Source organism: Artibeus jamaicensis, unplaced genomic scaffold, assembly GCF_021234435.1.
Source record: "Artibeus jamaicensis isolate MK-2021 breed Jamaican fruit bat unplaced genomic scaffold, CSHL_Jam_final contig_327, whole genome shotgun sequence".
Taxonomy (NCBI): Eukaryota; Metazoa; Chordata; class Mammalia; order Chiroptera; family Phyllostomidae; genus Artibeus; species Artibeus jamaicensis.
This window is the reverse complement of record NW_026521772.1, coordinates 1,567,456-1,587,814: the sequence shown is the minus strand read 5'-3', so window position 1 is coordinate 1,587,814 and position 20,359 is coordinate 1,567,456. Positions and strand designations below refer to the sequence as shown.

The 20,359-nt window shown below is 41.7% G+C and overlaps 1 protein-coding gene across 3 annotated transcripts in view; it reads left to right on the top strand.

Moving 5' to 3' along the window:
* Positions 1–7,689: 7,689 nt before the first annotated feature.
* Positions 7,690–20,359, top strand: part of COP1 (COP1 E3 ubiquitin ligase) — a 114,343-nt gene continuing 101,673 nt past the window's right edge. For all 3 annotated transcript variants that reach the window (XM_037145577.2, XM_037145578.2, XM_037145576.2), the window contains exon 1: positions 7,690–8,378. In XM_037145577.2, the coding sequence (XP_037001472.1) occupies positions 7,960–8,378 (419 nt within the window). In that variant the 5' untranslated portion in view covers positions 7,690–7,959. The remainder of the gene's footprint in view (positions 8,379–20,359) is intronic.

Genomic DNA, 20,359 nt, shown 5'->3' with positions numbered 1-20,359 from the left:
TTGGGCTATGGTCTTATCTACTCTAGCTTCTTCATTAATTTATTACATTCTGCTATGTATAGTATTACATATACTTATGTATTAGCATACCAATATAAAATAAATAGGCTGTGTGTATGTATACATATGAAAGTATCCAGCCATGTCATATGACAAACAGAGGCATTGACTAAAGACACAAGGTATGAGAAACATCGTACATGGGACAATGATGCCCCATGATTCATCTCCAGTTATGGTCTTCTTGAGGAAATCTGGCTCATTGTTAGTGGTTTGAATCAAGTTATGAGCAACTGCAGCTCGATGTTCCTTCTGCTCTGGTTGCAGAAGCCATGGAAGGAATTTTGCCCTGGCATGTTTCCTGCCAGGATCCTGCATCGAAATCTCAGACACAGTAGTTTTGGGAATCCCCTGATCAGCTTCTAGTTCTCACACTGTCAGTCACCAATCTTTATAGATTGCCACCCAGACACTCTTAGGTGTTCTGCTCGTTTGCCGGCCTTCCAGAACGCGGATCACTTTCAACAGATTCCTGACTATCTTTGAAGCACTTGTGCCCCACTTTTATTATTTGCACTGAATGCATCATCCCTGAAAGCCTTCTAAATCATCTGAATAGTTTCTGTGGAGGAATGCTCAAGTTTAATGCAAAGTCTGATGCAGATTTGTTGTTCTACTGACTCAGTCATTTTGAATGCAATGGCCACACAGTACACATGCGCACTCAATGGTGTCTGCTGCCCCCACTGACTAGTACAGTGAAGTTGTCACTGTTCACGCATGCACATTCCAGTCCACTCTTCATGGCTGCCAGGTCACATCAATGTTGTGCAAACCATTCTCTGGGCTGACCTTGTGTACTAGCACAGTAATATGTCATATATTGCTATGTATTATATATATTCCATATTATACATACTATGTATATGTGAGAAACTCTCACACTTGTCTTGTTCACTATTGATTTTCCATTATGTTTTATAATGCTGTTACAAATATATTTTAATGGAAGTATTCTTTTAAAGATATTTAAAAGTAAAGATATTCCTTTATTTTCAGGCATTTTCAAAAAGAGAATAGGTTAATATGTGATCTCGATCTGTCATGTTGAACGAGAAATCACAAAAACTTTTTCAGTTCTTCGTGAGTTCTAGTTTTGGATTCATTTTTAGAGTAGAATAGGAGAAATAAATGACATTCTGGCTCAACAAACCAGAGCGCCACAGTTCTCCAGATATTTTTGTTTCATTACTCTAATGAAAGAATCTCTTGAAATATAAAAATGCACTAATATAAGAGGAAATAACGAGAGGAAAATTTCCATCAAGGAAGCAGCAGCACTGTTTTCCCATGATGTACAAGGAAATGCTTAGTAAAAATGTTCAGAGATGGTACCTAACTTCAGCCCTCAGCACAAGTCTGCATTGATGTTATTAAACTACTCAATATTTAGGAAGTGTACAGGATGGAGGGCAACTGGTCCACCTTAATGTCAGTGGGCGAAATAATTCCTATGAAAAAAGAAACATTTTCTCAAAATAGAGTTTCTCTGAAGAGACCATCCAAAGGGATCATTATCTTATTAAGTGGCTCTTTGAAAGAAACAAAGCCTTAGCCCTGTGGATATGCTCGGAACTACTTCATATGCCTAACTGACCAACCAGTGCTCATTGAGCAATGTCTATTTCACACAGCATGTGGTTGGCAGATTAAAGCCCACCGAAGATGTCCCAGCCCTGATCCCAGGAACCTGTCAATTTGTCAGCGTCAGAAGGCAAAAGAGATTTTGCAGATGTAATTTGCTGACTTTAAAATAGGAAGATTATCCTGGATGATTTGGGAGGGTCCAATGTAATCACATAAACCCTTACAAAAGTGGAGGAAGAAGGCAGAAGAGTTAATCAGAAAGACACAATGTGAGAAGAGCTTGACTCACTGTTGCCGGTGATGGAAGAAGGGGGCCCTGAGCCAAGGAATGCAGTGGCCTCTAGAAATGGAGAAAAACTCTGAGCTGACAGCCAGTAAGGAAATAGGAGCATCAGTCCCGAGACCACCCGGAATTCAATTGTGCTGACAACCTGAATGAGCCTGGAGGCAGGTCATCCATCCACCCAGAAAGCAAAGCGGCCTTGCTGACAACATAATTTATCTTGTGAGACTCGGACTCAGAAAACAGCATTTTGTTGTTTGAAGTCATTAAAGTTGTGCTAATTTGCTATGACATCAATGGAAAAGTAATACACAGCTATTGGCACTGGGGGGGGATAATACCAACACTAAATTAGATTTTCAGTGTAGAATACAGCTTGTCATTTCTTCAGAGGTATTTTCAACCTCTGAAGATGTCAGTTAACATCTTGGTGCAAACCAAGTGTTGGGGAGTGATGTCGTATCATCCATACAACGAAGGAAGGAAGAATGAAGAATGCTGTGTGATACTCAATTTTTTATTTGTGACTTTGGTTTAACTGACTCAAAACTAATATATGCTGTTGTGTCAGTTGAATTATTATCAAACAGATCACCCAGAGTCAGCCACCCTCAGTTGTTGAATATAAGTGCAATATCAGGATTTGGCCAGCAGCTGACTTCTTTGACCTAATTTCTCCAAACTGAAGATGAGATAATACTGAGATAATACAAGTTTCTGTTATCTCACAATAAATTAATAAGTGCAAATGCAGTGGATGAACTGGTTTAACGGCAGATGCCCAAGGCTCTGTGTGGGAGGATTTGATGGGGTGAGAAAAGAAGTAACTGCTATATCTGAGTAAGGCAAATTTAGGATATAAGAATTACCATACAGACTCAGAGAATAAGAGGAGACATTGTCAGGACTACTTCTTTCCCCTGAAATCACCTTCAAAGGTTAAGAAAAGGCTCCCAAACTAAATTCTCTTCCAACCTGATAGAAATCCAACTATAATTATTACATCCAAACACAATTCAATTGTCATTCTGTGTTGTTTGGACAAGACCACGATTCAGTGCTGTTCTGGGATTCCTAGTTTCTTCCAGAATTCAGTGGGGGGGGGGGGGGGGAGTAGGTATTGGAGGTGATATCATAGAATGACTTGCCAGCAATTACATCTTGAAAGAAACATCACTCACAGTCTAGGGAGGAGACTCAATGCAAACTACAATAGACGATGTACTGTTTTAAACATTTCTGGACCCTCGCTATACACCCTTTCACAGACCACTTAGTTATACCCCATTACCTGCGTCGGTGGTCAAATTCATGGAGCAAAAGACTTGCATGTTATTTGTTCCAATTTCAAGGTGAGGTGAGGTTTTTCTTCCCCGGCCCCGTGTGTGATATTATAGGGTCTCCATCTCATGATGGTACCAATTGCCCTGTTTTCGCAGAATTTATTAGACCTTACTTTGTTTTGGTTGATGATTTTCAAGTGGACCTAAACCTGCTCATGTGCTCATAAATTACGTATAAATTCACCCTGTAATACAAGTAAATGTTTTTCTAGTCAATGTTGGTTTTTCCCATTTTTAAAAAATGTTGTAGTAAATTTCTATGAGTTTATTTGAGCCGAACTCAGGACATAGACCAGGGAGCAAGATCTCAAATGCTCTCCCCACCCCCATCATTTTTTAAAGCTGACTAATCCTATTCAGTACTTTGCATTCACATACATACAGCTCGACCTGTAATCCTTCACTGTTACAATATTTTGACCTAAGCCATATTTTACAACATCTTGGCTAAACCTGCTTAGCAGTAGCTTGCCAAAGAAGTGCTTTAATGAATGAAATTAACTTGTTTTAAAATGATGACAGACTCACCAAGGTATTAGGACTGTCCATTTACCTTCTCTAAAAAGTTCTTGTACTTTATAAAGGAATACTGGGGGAGAAATAGAAGCTAATGATGCAATTCTAATGATGAAAACCATGTGACGGACATTTTTGGAAGAGAGTGTTCTCAAGTAATAACTCTAAGAAATCATAGTTCTCCACAGGTGTCTACCTCAGGTTCTAATGTATAAGTTGGCGCTTTTCATTTTACCAGCAGATCATGGAAAAGTTTCTGCTAGACACCTTCTCATGCAATCAGGTTACAGAAGCTTTTCTATTTCTTGTCCAACCCTAACAGGAAACATTTCTCTCCTTTTTCTCATCCATTTAGCTTTTCAACACCATGTTTATTTCGCATCCCCCATCTTTTCTTTTTAACAAAGCAAACACATTAAATTAAGCAAGAAGAAACTTGACAGGAAGCTATTCTTTCTAGAGACATTTGGAGAAAGAGTTGGTGAAACAGGAAACAGGGCCAACAGCAAAACCTTCAGGTGAGTCAGGTACGTACAGCTTTTTAGGGAGGGTCCTGTCTTGAGATCGGTCACCAAAGGGTAGAGCGAGGTGGAGATGAAAACTAGTGGTGTCATTTCCCTGGAATATTATATTTGGATAAGACACTTCAGAAATATGCCTGGGAAGTCTGATTCTCTAGGTAGTTCCATTTCTTCTTAACTCCATTAGATTTTCCTTCAGTAGCAGTGTTTTTGTGGAAGACCTTAGACTTCGTGTTGTCATTTTGTCACATTGTTAATGTATTTAACAATGAGGTGGAATTCATTATTAGAACTCAGTTTTTATTTTACATTTACTTCCACTTTCCATTAATGCTTTATCCCTTCTCCAATTTGCTTCTTCTCCTAAGTTGTGTGACTTCCTTTTCGTGCTTCTGTGTTTTGTCATGGTTCCTCTCTTCTGCTTCCCCAGAAGATCTTGCCAGTAAAAACTAATAAGTAAAAACTTCTTGCCTTTCAGAAGTCTTCATTAACTTACCTGGTATTTACCAAAGTCTTACAAAAGTGGTAATACTAAGCACTTTTGATTTTTTCCTTGGAGTCTTCTAAGCTGGGGTCGTATCCCTTTGTCCCCAGAATAAGCTACCTCGAAGGGACTTTTATATATTTCTTATGTTACCTACAATATCAATCAGTGTTTCTCGAAAGGTGCTGGTAAGAGTGCATATTCATAGGCCCTAGCCCAGACTTGTAGACTCAGAATCTGGAGGCAAAGTTCAGGAACCTGCAATTGTATTTCTCTCATGAGCTGAACTTTCTCCTGCGCCTTAGCCTGACTTTCAGTCACTGTCTGGACGCGCTCACTTGATGGTGTTTTCATTCTACAATCATACAGTGCATCTAACACTGAACTATCTACCGGCCGTCTCCAACTGTCATCACGTTGTTATCCTCAGAGTCATCTCTGGGATCACTCCTGTTCGTACTCCATCATTTTTACTTAACCAGTTTGCTGGCCTTTGTGTCAAGTGCTGAGAAAGACAGTGATGAACACAGACATGGCTCATTTCCTCAAGCACGGGAAAGATTCTTTTAGGGAGTAAGCTGCTCCTAGATTCCTTTGTGTTTTTCTCAGACTATCCCCTTACTTCCCTTGTCTGTACCCTAATCTACAATCTCACCACTTATGCTCGGGCTACTATGCTTTTTTCCTAATTAGTCTCTTTGCTCCTAACTTCCCATCCCTTCTGAAAGATAAATCTGCTGAAAACTTAATCTTCACAAGGACACTTTGAATGTATTTTGCCCCCACTTAATGTCTTCATTGTTTCCAGCTGCTTCCAGGCTATTTTCCAAAGTGGATTCACGGCTGCTTAGTCTTCCCCCAGATGAATTTTTCCTGAATAAATGCTTTGCCTCTACCAAATAGGTATCTGAACTTGATGTAAGCGTTTTTACTTATTTGCTGGACTCGTGACTTTAATTACACTGATTAATCAAGCCTACTTTTCTCTCTAGGCCTTCCCACCACCAACACGGCCCTCAGCACTTGTTCTTGCTCCAGGTCCTACAGTGTTTCTCTGCTCTGCTCTGTAAGCCTTTTCCATGTGCTCCTTGGTAATATTCTTTGGTTTTTTTTAAACATATTTTTCCAATTTTTCAATTATTTCATACACTTGCTAAATGTAGGAGCAATTTTTATAAACTTCTTAATTTCTTCCTTGCCTACACCAGGTCTAAATGTTGTTCAACAAACATTAATCAAATTCTTTGCATTCATTTATTTATGCACTTTTTAAGAAAAAATAAATCAAAGGTGCATTGAGAACCAATATGGTCCTGTCTTTCATGAAGCTTATAATTTAGTTGGAAAGGCACACTTTCAACAACTAATTAAAATGAGACCAACTGCTTTATTCATTTGTTGGTGAAGAAATATTTGATAACTACCTATGATAGGCCAGACCTTGCATTACATGCTGGGAATACAAAGCTGAACCTGACAGCCTTCACGCATACACGACTAAGACAATATTATAAGTGCAAACAAAATATCCCAGGAGCACAAACAAAGGTGAAACTATCTCTATAAAAATATCAGTAAGACCTCACATTTCACGTGGGTCTTGGCAGTGAACCTAAACAAGGGTTGGATATTGCAATGTTCGTGCGAGGGGAGTGGTCTGGTTAGCCCATTCCCGTGTTACCCTTCTGAGCAGAAACCTGAGCTGGAAGTGGAGGGCGAGACGCTAACGCAGAGCTGAGGAGGCCTGCGGCCTTTGGGTGGCTCCCCGCCCAGGTGAATGCCCGGGTCTCAGCGCTTGGCCTTCATCTAGGCCCGTCCCTGACCCTTCCCCCTCAGCATGGACAGATGTGCCCAGGGAAAGGCCCGCGTCCCTAGTCTTCAAAGCAAGGGGACAATTAAATCTGTGAACTTTCCGTCTAAGAATCAGGGAATGATAGAGTTAGAAAGAACACCAAAAATCACCCAGTTCAGTTTTTCTAATTTACATCTCAGGGATTCTCAAAAAGGCAAATGAAATGGTGTGATCAATTCTTAATATTCCAAAACGCCTACCAGAAATTGCACATTTTCTGGTGGTTTTACATGCCAGGCTTACTTGTTTTGTGCTAGAATTACACCAGATCCACATTAAACGGGGTTTCTGACTGAACTGGTTGGGTGTACTTTGCTCTCCCACTGTTGATATGCTTAGTTTGGTAAACAACGTTCAATACGGAAGAGTTCATGGCTGAATCCATACAATTGGTAACATTTGTCACAACGTTTTCCACTTACAATGCATTGCTGACTGACTTCATCTTAATTTATTTGTCACCGTACTGTGGAATAGCTTCAAACAGCAGAGCGTGGGGTCCCTGCCTCCCAGTCCAGTGCTCTCCACTGCTCGGAGCTTCTAGGTCCTTTCTGTTCGTCCGGGGTACAGGGCCCTCAGTTCCTTATTCCCAAGCACCTGTCGTGCCCTCACCCCTGGGTCAAGCCGCCTGCCTCTCCCGAGACAGAGACCGCTCCCTCCTCACGTTCAGGAATGCGACCCTCCCGCACGCATGCGTGGTTCGGCCACTCCGCGTCCGCGCCGCTCTTTTTGGACCGAAGCGGGACCCAGGGTAACCCAGGGTGCGCGTGCGCAGTCGCTTTTTGAGGGTTTTCCCCCTCCAATCACTCCGCCACCCCGACCATTCATTCCTGTTTCCTTCGCTTGGTCACCCATGAAAAAAGCCTGCTCTCCGGTACGCCAAGAACAAAAACAGCTCTCGCCGAGGGCTGTAATCGTTACCAGGCGGCTCCCGTCGCCGGGCGCGCGCCGTGCGGTCTGAGCACCGCCCGGGCCGCGTCTAAAGTCAGATCCCCCGCCGCTCCCGCCCCTTCCGCCGCTCGCGCACGCGCACGGCCGGCCCACGGCGCGCCCGGGTTGGCTGCGGCAGGGGCCGCGGCGGCGGCGGCCTCGGGAGCGGTAGTGGTTTCCACTCTGCCTGATTAGTTTCCTCCGCCCCCTCCCGTCGGACGCTGTTGTGTGGTCGCCTTACAAAAACCAACTTTATTGTTCCTCGGCCCCACCTCCTGGCGTGGCGCGCGTCCTCAGGATGCACTGATCGGGAGGGTAGGGGCGGCGGCGGCGGGTCGCGGTCCCTCTCCTCCGAGCGCCCGGCCGGAGGAGAGGGAGTCACGATGTCCGGGAGCCGCCAGGCCGGGTCGGGCTCCGCCGGGACCAGCCCGGGCTCCTCGGCGGCCTCCTCGGTAACTTCCGCCTCCTCGTCCTTATCCTCTTCCCCGTCGCCCCCGTCCGTGGCGGCTTCGGCGGCGGCGTTGGTGTCCGGTGGGGCGGCCCAGGCCGCGGGCTCTGGCAGCATCGGGGGCCCGGTGCGGCCTGTGTTGGTGGCGGCCGCCGTGTCCGGCAGCGGCGGCGGGAGCGGCGGCGGGGTGGTGTCCGCGGGCCTGTCCCGGCTCAGCTGCGCGGCCAGGCCCAGTGCCGGTGGAGGAGGGAGCGGCTCCAGCCTCGGCAGCGGCAGCAGGAAGCGACCTCTGCTTGCTCCCCTCTGCAACGGGCTCATCAACTCCTACGAGGACAAAAGCAACGACTTCGTATGGTGGGTTTGAATAGCAGCCCCCTCCTGTCACTCAAGTCTGTGCTTCTGCTTTTGGGGCTGGTGGGTCCGATGAGAGGTGGGCTTTCGGTGCTGCAGGGGCATTGGAGCTGGTGGTTGGGGTTGAGATGCCGGAATGTTGGAGACCCGAGGCAGGGTGGGGTTTAAGAACTGGTGGGGAGGGAGAGAACGGAGTTTAGGTAATAAGAAATAAGGGGCGGGGGGGGGCGAGATGGAAAGTCAAATAAATGCTTGTGCATGGGAGGAGAAAGTTGGGCCTTGAATTTTCTGGCTGTCTGGTGAATGAGGTATCCTCCCGTCTGTGCGGATTGCCTATCGAAGTGAATTAAACTTGTAAAGGGAGAGGGGTTAAGGTTCCTGAGATGCCGAGGGACCGAGTTTTTGGCCAGAATTTACTCATTGAAAGTGGAGCAGATGGTGCTCTAAGCATGGGTATGGATGTTTTAAGGAGAAGTTGTATTTCATGTAAGTATCTGTCGTGTGTACGTTTACATATCTTCTATTTCAAAGGGAACCAACCCCCTTTTAAATCTGCTGTTGGGGCTGCTGTAGCCAAGAAAGTCTGTTCACAAAAAAACTTTCACTTCTCAGCCGAATGTCTTGATAGAGGGAACCACATTTACTAAACCTTATCCACGTGCCAGATTAGCCACCAGCCTTGTCAAATACACTAGAGAATACTGGAACTTCTGACTTGAGAAACGCTAGGTGTTTAGACTCTTTGTCATCCTAGTTGGCATGTTGAATGATGCCCCATCGTATTCAATTAGGATATATGGCAGACAGGGGTTAGCCATAGTAAGTGAACGATGGAGTTGATTGTCTTGTTGAGAGAGTTTTGGGATTGTCATTGGATTTGTGTCCAAAACACAGTCTGAATGATGAAATTGTGAGGAAGGAATTTCATTCAGCTGAGTGAGAACTGTAGGATTTTGTGTTTCCTTGGGAGGAAATTGTATGTAGGTAGACTTAGAATGTAAGTGATGTGGGAAGTTAGCTTGCACTGTCATAGAGGAAGTTGATTCCCTTCAGGGTGGAGGATGGTCTGAGTTGGTGTCATTAACAGTTGACTCTTGAACACAGGGCTTTGAAGTGCCTGTGTCCATTTATACTTGGATTCCCCCCCCCCCCCAATAAATACAGTCCACTCTTTTGTATCCGTGGTTTTGCATCTGTGGATACAACCAGTGCTGAATGAAAAGTCTTTTTCTTATACCTAACTGAGGATGGAAAATACTGTTTTCCATCCGTGATTGGTTGAATTCACCATGGGAAGGGCCAACTGTAGGGTCAGAAGTTACAAGGGGATATTCAGCTGTGTGGGGGTGGGTGCCCCTACCCCCTGAGTTGTGCAAAGGTCAGCAGTAGCTATGATAGGATTGATTGGGACTCGTGGTTTCTAGTTCTTGTGGTTAATAACGTCTATTCGTGTTTTTGCTTTTGTCTGAAATTTAGGTTTCAGAATTAATTCACTTTTCATTGAAATGCCTATAATTGTGATTGTTCCTTATAAACAACTTAAAGTAGCTTATGGTTGAGTCTAAGAATTATTTGTGCTCATACTCGGTAGAGAGGGCCATGTGATAAAGTAGAAGCTAATGAGACAAAGTGAGGATTTTCAGGATTCATGTGTCTTTTCAGCTACCATTTGCATTTCGGTTTTCAGTAGGCCATAAAAACCCTAAAAGCATGCATGTAGGTACACCAAAATAGTGTTAAAAAGATGTGAGAAATTAGGGAATCCAGCAAATACTTGTTTGGCAGTTACTGTCTGCCGGGCACCATATGAGTTTCATTGTACTTACTACTACAGGTTATGTTATAGGAAATTGGAGAGGGATGGGGGAGTTAAGTCGCTGGCACTTTTTTGTTCTTTATTTTTAAGAGTACAGTTGCATAGATTTTTATTAATCTGCCACCTAGTTTTAAAAAATTTCAGTCCAGCCTCTGAGTTCTGTGTTGATTAGATTACTCCGTTTTCTTTAATACTCTCATTGGAAGTGTCTAGTGAGAGTTTTCAGTTAAAACTGAAACGAGATTTAAGAATCTCATTAGTCCGTTATTTCTTTTTCTGGTGAGGTTGACTGTTCAGAAGAATTTATCAGTGGGAATCCAGTTTCCTGCTTCTCAAGCTGGATGTTATTTGGCCAAGCTTTTGGAGTAGGTAGGACAATAAGGATGAGGCAAGGCTGAAGGAGTCCTTTTCATTTCTAATTGGCTCCGGGTGGTTGGTCTTGTCTTGTATGCCTCTAGGTCAGCCCGAAAAGTCCCAGTTACTCTATGCTTTTACACCTGAGCAAGGCTGGTTTGAATAAGGACGATAATTCCTTATTCATTACATTTTAAAGATGTTCACACTTCACACTACATTTTATCCTTAGAGCAATTTTGTGAGGTTATATAGACTTCCAATTTTAATATGATACTAATACCACATTTTGATTGAAGTGCAAAGATGTTATTGGACAGACAGCTAAGGGGCAAACTGAGAACTCAGATCTCCCAGTTCTCAAGTGAGTGCATTCTTTGTACGGAATTAGAAAACTCCAGACCCATAGGTCTGAGTACATGTATTCAGTCTAGTGGTTTTGAATGTGGTAGAATGGTGGGACACAGCAGCTTCATGATTGCATGCGTGTCTTTATCCCTAACCTCTGCCTCCTACTGCCTGTCTGCCTCACATCCTGAGCGGGCGTATCAGAATCGGAGGCCGGGGTGGGCGGTGTAGTTTGGGAAAGCCCCCTGGTGATAAAGACATGACTTCTTGAGAACAGTGGATGGAAAGTCAGATGCCTACGAGACACATATTGGCCTCCCAACTTACATCGTATTTGAAAATAAGTTTATAGTTAATTGCAGAATTGATCATTTTAGGGAGTAGTTTTCACTTTAATGTTTCTTTCATCCGAAGGATTGAAAGTACACGTTATTGAACTGCAGGTAATTCGAACAGTGAGACCGAGGGAGAGAACGGTGATACCAGGAGAGAGTGGTATTTAGCTTGCAGTTGGAAAAATCTTTGGCATTCAGAGGAAGTCTTTGTTGCTTTGATTTTTCAAATATTTCTTAGGTGACCCATTTAACTAAAGTGACTTGAGTCTGGTCTGTATTTGGAAGACAATTTCTTTTATTCTTTCACATTACTACTGCCTCTGCATTAGCTTTCTCAAACACCCGAGAGGTCCTTTTCTACCTCGGCAAGTCCCAGGGATTCTCTAAGTTGCGGCAGAAATAGTTTTCAAGAAGATAGTAGCCGCTTGTGGGAACATTAACTCCATCTGTCTGATAAAAAGTAGGTAGGATCTACATTAAATAGGTATAACATTTATTAAATGTCACTGACTCTTGTGTCTATTAATAATACACTTTCCTGAAAGGAGCTCACGATTTAAGGCAAAGAAATACCTTTTAATCATATAACTGTCATATCCTGGCATCATTTTTTCACTTCGATGTTAAATACTCTTCTGAATCTGGATATTGACTCGCTGCCTTGCACCCCAGGCAGCCATTACCTATAAATCATATCGAGCGCTTCAGACGAAACCTGTGACCATTCTTGTTGCAGTGTCTATCAAACTATTAAAAAGCATTCTTAATAGATATGAAAGTATATTCAACTCCTGAGATAAACTATAATTTGTTACATTGTTATTATAGTGACATCAGTCAATAAATTCCTAGAATCTGCAAATCAAAACTTGAATCCTTTGCTTGGGGATACACACACCATTTGGATGACAATAGAACCGAAAGGCCATATTGTAGCAGTTCGTTATGGTCCTTCTGTCCACATAGTGTCAGCAGAATATTTTGGTGAATAAAAGGGCAGAGAGAATGAAAGACGAGCGTGAAGCAGGCTATGAAAGACTTCCACTTTCTGGTCTGCACATTGAGAGAGGGAGGCACTTGCACCGTCGCAGGTCATTACCAAGAGTGTGCTGAGTGGAGGCTGCCTTTCCCTTTACAAACCTTTCCCCATAATGAACCAGCATTACTCAGTTGACGTAGTCCATCTAAGAATTGTTAGAATAACTACAGCCTTAACCCTTGCTGCTCATTTTATCCTTGCACATGTGTATTTGTTCTTGATGGCGATTTCTTTCTATTTGAAATAGTATTAGCCCAAATCCTCCCTCAAAGCTTCTGTCGCCTGGGGGAAAGGCTTTGATAGTCGTTTTTCTCTTTCCTGTTAAAATTTGTATTGTACAAGATGAAAATGATTCCTAAATTCTTGACTCGTTTTTAACATGGGGTGTCTCCCCATCTCTGCCTTTCTCCTTGCTTGTTTTTTGTCCTCTGCTTTTCTTCGTATGTATCAGGCTGTATTGGTATAGGTCCCTAGAACCTCAAATAATATTTTCATTGAATAACGTGTTTTCTCTTCATCTTCTCATATGTAATCATCCTTTTTTTTTTATAATTAAGTTTCATGAACTGATTTTTGTCTTTCTGGGAAGAGAGAAAGGTGTATTGTAGTAGGTGGTATGATTTCTGTTCACTGTATTTCTGGCACTGTCTTTGGGAATCCTTCTTTCTCTCTTCCTAATTGGTGTGGGTTTGGGTGGGTGCTCTTTGTCCCCAAATCCAGAGCTCGCACGCATGATCTTAGGCCCAAGTAATCCAGTCCCCTGGCCTCCGCATTAGCTCAGCCGTGGGCATTTGGCTCAAACAGGGATAATGAGACCAAGTGGGTTTAGTAGAAATCACAGAGTACTCTCGGGGGCTTTTTCGTAGATACTTGAAACTCAGGTCATAAATGTCAAGTCCACTCTGATGGGAAGAGTGAATGTGCTGTATTAACAACTGACTTGGTACAAGACTTACAACAATACTACTATGTGCTGGCATATAAGCTGTTATTTGCTAGGCACAAATCGAAGGGTTTAACATTAGTTATTCAATCAGTGCAGCAACTGTTTGATGCAGATACCTTTATAATTCCCATTTAATAGACGAGGAAAGGAGGGTTAGAGAGGGTATGTTACCTGTCTCAGCTCATGTAGTTAATAACGGTGGTATCAGTATTTATGTTCAGATGTTATCGCTCAGAGCTCAGGTTCTTAACCATTATGTTTCCCTGACTTTATTTAGAGGCTGGAAATTTTGTTTAAAATCAGCTTTATTAAGACAGAATTTGCATATAGTAGAAGACACCACTTTTAAGCGAATAGTTCAGAAAATTTTGACACATTAATACGTCTGTGTAACCACTGCCTTAATCAAGAAACAGAATATTTCCATCACCCCAGAACGTTCAGTTGCACTCTAACTTCTAACCGTACCTCTGACTCCGGGCAGCCAGTACTCTGATCTGTTTTCTATCATATAGTTTTGGCTTTCCTAGGATTTTTGTTAATGAAGTCATTCAATGTAGAGTCTTTTGTATCTCACTTCCTTCATTTGGCACAATGTATTTTTGAGATTCAGTCATGTTGAATGTATCACTATTTTTTTTAATTGCTGAGTAGTATTACATTATTTGAAAATAACATGATTTGTTATGTATTTATCAGTTAAAAGGTACTTGAGTTTCTTTGCTTTTAGTTTTTGGCAATTATGGAGAAAGCTGTTGTAAACATTTACATTCGGGTTTCTATGTGAATATATCTTTACATCTCTTGGGTATTGCTGGCTTGTATGGCCAAGTGTATGTTGTAACTTTATAAGAAACTGCAAAACTCTTTTCTGAAGTGGCTGCATCATTTTGCAGCAGTACTCTAAGAATTCCAGTTCTACGTCTTTGTCAAAACTCAGTGTTTTCAGTCTTTCAAATTTTAGTCATTCTGGTGGTAGTAGTTTCTGATTGTCATAATTTGCAATACCTTAATAACTGATGAAGTTGAGCTTATTTTACACTTGCATATTTTAAAATAAAGTATTGTAATCTTGTGTCCATTCTTCTCTTAAGTTGTTTGTCTTTAGTTGTAAGGGTTCTTTATAAATTCTGGATGCAAATCTCTTGTTACTTCTATGTATATGTATATGTTCTCCCAGTCTGTTGCTTACCTTTTAATTTTTTTTAATGGTGCTTTTTGAAGCTTGAAAGTGTTAAATTTTAAGTCCACCTTCTGGAATTTTTCTTTTATGGTTTATGACTTTGTGTCCTATCTCAGAAATTGTCTAACGTGGTGATTTCTTATTGGAATCATAGGTTATTTAGAAATATGTTAATTTTTACATGAGAATTTTCTGGATATCATTTTGTTATTGATTTCTGATATATTCAGCTTGGTTTGGAGAATATGATTTATATGACTTTAGTCCTTTAAAATTTATTGAGTCTTGTTTCATGGTCCACCTCTTGGTTAAGGTTCCATATGCACTTGAAGAAAATGAGTATTTTGCAGTGTATAGGCTGGTCTGTTCTGTAAATGTCAAATAATCAAGGTGGATGATGTGTTGTTTAAATTCTCTGTACTCCAATAGATTTTTCTACATACTTGTTCTGTTGATTACTGAAAGAGGAGTGTTATAGTCTTTATATTCCAACTATGATTGTGCATTTGGCTATCTTTTAATTCTGTCAGCTTCATGTATTTTGAAGCTTTGTTAGTGGGGTACACACGTTTAGAGTTGTCATCAATCATTGTCAGGCAGTAAGGATCAAACGATAACATTCAAAGGACTAGGAGGGCTTATTCTGAGTCAGGGCCAGATAGCTAAAGGACCATAAAACTTTGGAACAAAATCATTTCGTGCTTGGACCCTTATCAGAAAATTGAGGACATTCTTACCAAAGCAGGTTTCACAGGATTTTATGCATTCTTTCTTAGGCCTGATTGCCCCAAGGAACCTGCCCTTTCCAGCACAGTGCCCCACCCACCTCTGGCATTGTTTCAGGCAGGGGAAGTGGCCATCTCTGGCAAGTGTGGCAGGGGAAGTAAGGTAGCCAAGAGTTTAGGAGACTTCTCGCAGACAGAATGAGGACTCAGGCTATGTCAAAGCCAAGGGGTGAGAGTCCATCACCCCCTTTCTCCATAGTCCCCTAAGTCCTTCCCTGAGGGCCTCCTTGTGACCGCGCCTGTCTTAGGTCCTCCCTCCCCTGAGGAATCTTACCCATCATTGGCTAACTGGTCATGCACTGGGGGCCAGACTGGGTGAAGTAAAGTGGGCAGAGGCAGCGCCCCTGCCAGGGAGGTAAGCTTTGTCTCCTTAGTGGCTTAGGGTTCCAAGGTCTCTCACTCAGCCTTAGCCATGGGGGGATTACAGCTTCTGAAACCAGGCAGAATGGTTCCTAACATGACATTTTAGGTGAAACTTTCAAATTGCTGTCTATCTTGTGTGAGACATTCACGTACCCTACCAACCACACAAGCAGGTGTTACTTCTGCCGGAAGTAACAGGGGTGGGCAAAAGCAAGTTTACAGTTGTTCATATGGAAAATAATACAATAACTAATAATACAAGAATAAACTGTTTCATGTACTCGTAACTGGAAACCTACTTTTGCCCATCCCTGTATATATGTACTAGGTTTTTTCCTGTACATTCTTACCTATGATAAAGTTTAGTTTATAATTTAGGAACAGGAAGAGATTAACAAAAATAATAAAATTAATTAATCGGACATATACTGTAATAAAAGTTGTGTGAACTTGGTCTCTCTCTTTTGATGACTGATTTGATGACCGATGGCCACTAAGCATATATAGCATGGACTGGACAAAGGGGTGGCTTGTGTCCTGTGTAGAACTGATGTACAATTTAGAGATTTATAGGTTTCACTTTAATATTTCTTTCATACCACTTAGGTAATGTTATGTCTGTTAGTCTGTCTTTCCTTAACTTGTGCTTCATGTGTGGATGAACCTATAGAAATAACCCGATGTTGTGTTTTTTTAAACTTCTTGCAATTGCATTGTACTTTCTCATTCAGTTTCCGTGTTTTTCGCTTTGTTTTCAGGTACCATATTTTTCAGCTCTGGAGTTCCAATTAGTTCTTTGTATATCTTCCATTTTCCTCTTAATTGTATTCTTGTGTTCCTTTAAGTCATTGAGCATATTTGTAATGTATGTTTTGAAGTCCTTTTCTGCTAAATCCATTATTTATTTCTTTGTTTCTCGTGACTGGTGTTTCTCGTTTATGGGTCCCAGTTGCTGTTACTTCACATGTCTAGTAATTTATTGGATGGTAAACATTTTAAACTTTCCATTATCGAGTGATAGATAATAGATTTTATTTTCTCCCTTTGTAGTGTTGGACTTTGGAATGAAGTTGAGTTACTTGCATATCAGTTTGTTCCATTTGAGGATTAAAAAAAATTAAGGAGGATTGTGAGGACCTCTTTTTCTAGAGCTAGATTATTAGCTCTACTACTAATGACACCACTAATGAATGCCCCGTGTGTTGATGGCTCCCCTGGTGATGTTGTAACTGACCTTGTAGAGTTTTACCCTGCACACATGTGAGTAGCGTCTGCAGTAGACTTGACTAGAACCCTGTGTAGATTTGTAGAATTCCTTCTCCTTGTAGCTCCTTCCTCTGTGGTGTCCTGCCCTGTAAACCCTCTCCCCTTGAATCCTCCCTGGACGTGGTGAGATTGTTGCACTGTCTTGTGTTCTCTTTCCTTGGGCCTGTGAAGCTTCGTATGAAAGTAAAGAACTAGGTTTGTGACAGTGTTCACTGCATTTGTTCATCTCCCCTCAAAGCTGTCAGTGCTGTGCTGCCTGGTGTCCAGTATCTGGACAATTGTTTCATTTTACTCCCCAGCCCCCAGGTTTCTAGAGTAGGAAGGTCCTCGGCTTGCTGTTCAGTTCTGACCTCCAGTGTGGAGTGAGCTATTGTGTTTCACTTTGTTCATTGGCCCATCCAAGGCTCCTTTTCTGCTTTGTTTTACTTTGTTATATTTCTTTGCGAATTGGACATTTTTTCTTCTTTTACATGTTCATGTCTCTGAAAAATGGGTTATATGCTATAGATGATGGAATTGGAAAAAATTCCCTTTGGCTACCTGGCCACTGCATGCAGGAGCCGTCATTTTTGCAGATGTGTGGCAGTGGAAAATGCCTGCCTGAGAATTTTCATGCAGGTTTCAGCAGATTGGAAGAGAGTCTCTGAGACAGTTGTGAATTACCCTCTTATTCCCTGTGAATTACATGTTTGTCTGTGGGAGTGAGGGTGGAGGAGGTTCTGGGATGTGGTGAGTTAGACATGCCCAGCAGCATTCCTGAAGTTGGAGTCATATGCAGTTTACCTGGCTGAACGTAAACCCGGGTTAAGATCCCAATGCCAGTGGCGTTAGTTCTGTTACATAAAATGCAGCCTCACCAAAGTAATGGAATATATTGTCTGGGGAAATCTGCATGTCAGTGAGTTGGTCAAGTACTGATTCAGAAGAGTTAGACACTGAAGAATGAGAATATGTAGGAAAACCCTAATTACGGTATGTGTATGTTATGTGTTTTTTTTCTCACAAGAGTGATGTATGATCAAACTTGTTTAAGTCTAAGAGAAGCGTAGTGTTCTTTTTAGAGAAGGATAACATGAAATTCCTAACTGGTAAGAAAGTATTGTCATTAGTTACTAGAGTCGTTTCTTCCTTAGTAATATCTAATGGCACCTCTTATTATTGATGACATTTTTAGGTCCTGTTGAATAAGGGATTGAGTTCCCCCCACTTCGTTTTTATTCTCCTGACCTCTTACTGTTTTCTGTTATGATTTATAGTGTGTCTTTGTATGTAGCCCTGTGAAATAATGTATTTTTGCATGTTTTAAATGTATATAAATTGCATCATGCCACAGATCTCATTTTCATTTCTGTTTTCACTTGACAAAACATTTAGCTATGTTGCTCTATGTAGCTTTGGTTCATTCCTTATGACTGTCGTATGGTGTCATACAGTGTATGTCTAAGTACATTTTACTTCTCCGTTCTAGTCGTTATGAGCATAAGGCTGCTTCTCATTCTCTGTCACAGTTAAGTGCCTGCCTTGATGCAAGTGTCCCCATACAGATTCCGTGGACAGACGTGGATGTTTTTCTTGGCTGTATACGTACACGCACCCAGCCGTGTGCATACACATAAACACATACACATCTACATGTAAATCTACATTTATACGCATGTACTGCACATATACATATGCACATACATAGACTCGGGGGTGTGTAGATGTATATATCTGTTTGAATGTAATCTTGAGAGTGGGATTGCGTGGTCTTGAGGGTGTGGATATTAGGTGCAGGTTGGATGCCAGAATGTGTCTGCATGAAGACTCTTGTTTTTCCACAAGCTGCCTAACATACTTGGCATTCCAGTTTTCTCATGATTGAATGGGGAGAGTGTTTTATTGTTTTAATTTGCATTTTAGATTGCTAGTGAGTTGAAACATCTTCGCATGTACTTGAAAGGCAGTGTATTTCCCCTTTTATGAATTAAGAATTCACTTTTCTCTCTTTTTTTTTCCTATTGAATGTTCTGTCTTGCATGTTGATGTACAAGAATTGATTGTATCGGAGACATGATCAGGCCCAGCAGGGGGTTTAACTTATTTGTGCTTTCCTCCTTTCTTTTGATGGTTCTGTAAATATTTGGGGGGGTCTATATGAAGTTTTTTGGGGGTTGTATAAAATTTCAGGTGTCTGTGTAATGTTTGGTCTGGCTGCCTATTCATATAGTAACTATGTGTGTATGTATGCTTCAGTCTTATAGCTCAGGCTGTTGATTGGCAGAGTGGAATGGGTACTAAATGGATTGTTTACAGTTTTTCCCAAAACCTACTCTGGGTACATTTTTGCACTTCAAAATTGCGAAGAGTTTGTGGTCTTTTGTTAGGATCTTTTCTATATATTGTTGTAATTTTTTTAGCTATTTCAGCCCTTTCTTGGGAAGGGGGACAGTAGGTCAGTCCCTGTCTTCCTTTATCTCATCTACTTATTTCTAACAGGAATTTCTTGAAGTTTTTTGCTTGGGTGGATACCACTCTTCCCAAGTTTCTGTTAGTGGTACAGATTTTTTCATATTGCCTTTTTGTGTATTCTACCATTTATGACTATTATATATTAGGAATTACATCGAGTCCTTAGTCTGTTTTATTAATCAGTTCAGTGACTCTCTCACGTAAATATCATCCCAGTTACACAAATGAAAACAGAATTAGAAAGATTAAACTATTTGCCCAAGGTCAGAAAACTAGAGGTGGCATAGTTTTACCTGGCGTTCATTTAACGTAGGGTTCGTTTCTGTTGAATTCCATTTTTGCTGGAAGTCTTGACTTTTAATGTGGTTAAGAAGCTAGCTCTTGGTGAAAAGAATGGAAACTTTCTTTAATTCACGTGTTACTCTAAAGCCATTTCTTAAAAGCTTCTCTTCTAAACTGACCTGATAGTAATTTCTAGGTACTGCATACAGCTTTCAGTATCCGCGCACACAGCATATGGCATGTATTATAGGCCTCTGTTTTCTTGTTTTCAACTCAGTGTTGTCGTAAACCAAAAAATGCTTTAAAAAAGTAAAGTTTTTGAAAAAGGTTGGGGGTGGGGGAATAAGCGTTGCCTCCACTCTGTGTTTGAGCCCTGAGATAACTGTGCTGAGCACCGAGCAGGGACTGACTGTACCTGTGAGATGAAATCCTCATCCCAGGTCCGCTTGTTCTTCAGCATCCTCCAGCTGCAACCTGGGGTCACAGAGCAGCCTGCGCTCTCATCCACACGCTGCCAAGAGGGCTCCTAACCCAGCTTCCCTAACTCCATCAAGTGAGAGCAAGATGAACTTTGTTTAAAAGAAAAATACCGAGCCCCCACCTTGAGGAGATTTCGCCTTCTCCTCCTGGCAGAGTAGAGCTGACGAAGCCAGTGGAGCCTGAGCCAGCACCCGCACGTGTGCGGGTGAGCTCTCTGCTTGTGCAGCATTGAGATTTGATAACTCTTTACAGCCTCACGTTTAAGACAGTGTTTGTGCCCGGGGAATTTTTCTTGAAGGAGTGGGTGAATTTTCATTTACAGTTTGTCATGTATTA